We start from the raw sequence: 2,266 nt of genomic DNA on the forward strand, positions 1-2,266 counted from the left end.
ATGTTGCTAAATTGGAGAGAGTGCAGACAAGAGCCACAAAAATGATTGGAGGGCTGGAAAAAATGCCTGCCAGTGAGAGCTTTATAACATTCAATCAGTTTAGCTTCAGTTGAGAAGTGATTTGATTACTTTGTATAAGTATCTTCATGAGGGGAGAAAATCCCAGGCACTAAAGGGCTCTTTAACCTAGCAGAGAAAGGCAGGACAAGACCTAATGCCTGGAAGTCAAAGCCAGACACATTCCAATTAGAAATAAGGCACCAATGTTTCACTGTGCCAGTGATTAACCATTGGAACAAACTCCCAAGGGCAGTGATCCCAAAGGAGAAAGCAGGTGAGAAGCTAAGCCAGCTAGTAAAGATCAGCTCCCAGGGATCTTGCTCAGCTCTTTGGCTGCATTATTCATCCTCCTGCTTGTTGTCAGAGAGCAATGAGCCAATGAATGTAGCAGCTGCCACAAGGACTCCAACTCCCACGATCCCCACTGCCCCTGCAATCACAGCATCTCGGACCTGCAAAGCACAGAAGAGACCTGGTCAGGAGGCCCTGGATACCCCAGGAGGATTTAAACGCAGCAGTAAATGGCACAAGAACCACACTGAGTTGAAGTCTATTTTAGGGCATCCGATCTCCACAGTTCAGCGGAGGAAGCGTAACTGTGGTTCAGGAGTTGTGCTGAGGCTTTGGTCCCCTTTGTTCTATTCCGGGCTCTACTCCTGGCCCTGGGCAAGTCCCTTCCCTGCTCTGGGCCTCCCTGCCCATCCTTTGTCTAGTTGGATTGTAAACTCATCAGGGCAGGGACTGTCTCTCGCTGTGTGTCTGTGCAAAGCCCAGCACGAGAGGGCCCCTATCTCGGATGGGGTCTGTGTGTAACACCATCAGACCCCCGGTCGGCTTGAACCTGGGACCTCTGGATCTTAGTGCAGGAGCCTCTACTGCATGAGCTAAAATCCAACTGCCCCTTAGCTATGGCTGTAGAGCAGACTCATTAATCTCGAAGTGGGCTCGGTATCACTAGATTGGACAGAACACCACACCCAGGAGGTGTGTGAGTTACATGGGCACAAATAGCAGGGCCTCACATGGCATGTGTGTACACACACACACACACACGAGCAGGGCCCACTCCGCCCCCACCTGGTCACTCCTGGCCACACCGTAGCGCAGCTTGGTGACGAAGTGCTCGCAATTCTCACTGGCGGCATTGTATGGCATCATCTTCCCCACCAGAGACTCTGCTTCCTGGATAATCCGGTTCACACTCCTCCGGGCCAGCTTCCTGTCATGCTTGTTGTTGACCCAGTAGTCATCGTCTTTCACCACCGCCCAGAGGGGTTCCTTTCTCACCACGGCTTTATCAGCCACCACGGACATCAGGCTGGAGAATCCAGTTTTGGTGACCTCACCTGGGGATCCGAGACAGACACATGGACCGTGTTATCATAAGCCTAACTCCCAAATCTGGACCTTAGCGTCCAGAAATCTGGGTGCCTAGCATGAACCCTTCTAAGCTTAATTACCAGCTTAGCTTTGATCTCGCTGCCACCATCCAAAAATTCCAGGGTTTTGGCCCCCTCTGGTCTCCCCAAAACCTTCCCTGGAGACACACGCAGAACTCGAGCCTGGGACCTCTGGCCTAGATCATAGCCTTCAGGGCTTGAGCTCCATAAAATGGTTTATTGCTTTAATAATCCTCTTTCTTGTATGTTACCACTTTGTCCACATGTTAAAACTAACACTATGGGTGTACGGCAGTATCTGAGTTGCCGCACACACCACAGGTCACAAGCTCCGCCAGAGGAAGAATGCAGGTGCCAATCCCAGCTGGACCTGCAGAGTAGGCAGGGTGACAACAGGATGCCAATACGCCCAGGGCTCGGTTAAGAGTAGGCGAATCATATGATTTCCACCCTCAGCAGAGTGTAAGGGACAGGCCTGAACCTGAGAGTGTAACCTGCGGAGCTGGGACCGATGCCAACCGTGGCTGTTCTGACACATCCCAAGTATGGTGGAATTCAGGGAGGGATGGTAATTCCAAGCAATCCAGATTGTTAGCTACAGGTCATAACCAGTATGTCTAAGGTTAATGTTCGTTTCATTGTAAGGGTTAACCAAAGGACCAAACACCGACAGAGGACCAACGGAACCCCGATTTTTCAAGTCAAGGAGGATTTTGGGTCGATCCTTTTGTCTGTCTTCAGCTTATGAGACGTTCTTTCTATCTCTAATCTTCTGTTTCCAAATGTGTAAAGTACAGGTAGAAAAA

At 50.4% G+C, this 2,266-nt stretch overlaps 1 protein-coding gene across 3 annotated transcripts in view; it reads right to left on the reverse strand.

Moving 5' to 3' along the window:
• Nucleotides 1-385: 385 nt before the first annotated feature.
• LOC116838759 (phospholipase A and acyltransferase 3-like) overlaps nt 386-2,266 on the reverse strand; it is a 23,199-nt gene continuing 21,318 nt past the window's right edge. For all 3 annotated transcript variants that reach the window (XM_032804202.2, XM_032804201.2, XM_032804203.2), the window contains 2 exons: nt 1,138-1,406; nt 386-512 (listed from right to left, as the gene is read on the reverse strand). In XM_032804202.2, the coding sequence (XP_032660093.1) occupies nt 399-512; nt 1,138-1,406 (383 nt within the window). In that variant the 3' untranslated portion in view covers nt 386-398. The remainder of the gene's footprint in view (nt 513-1,137; nt 1,407-2,266) is intronic.

The sequence above is a fragment of the Chelonoidis abingdonii genome, chromosome 17 (assembly GCF_003597395.2).
Source record: "Chelonoidis abingdonii isolate Lonesome George chromosome 17, CheloAbing_2.0, whole genome shotgun sequence".
NCBI lineage: Eukaryota > Metazoa > Chordata > Testudines > Testudinidae > Chelonoidis > Chelonoidis abingdonii.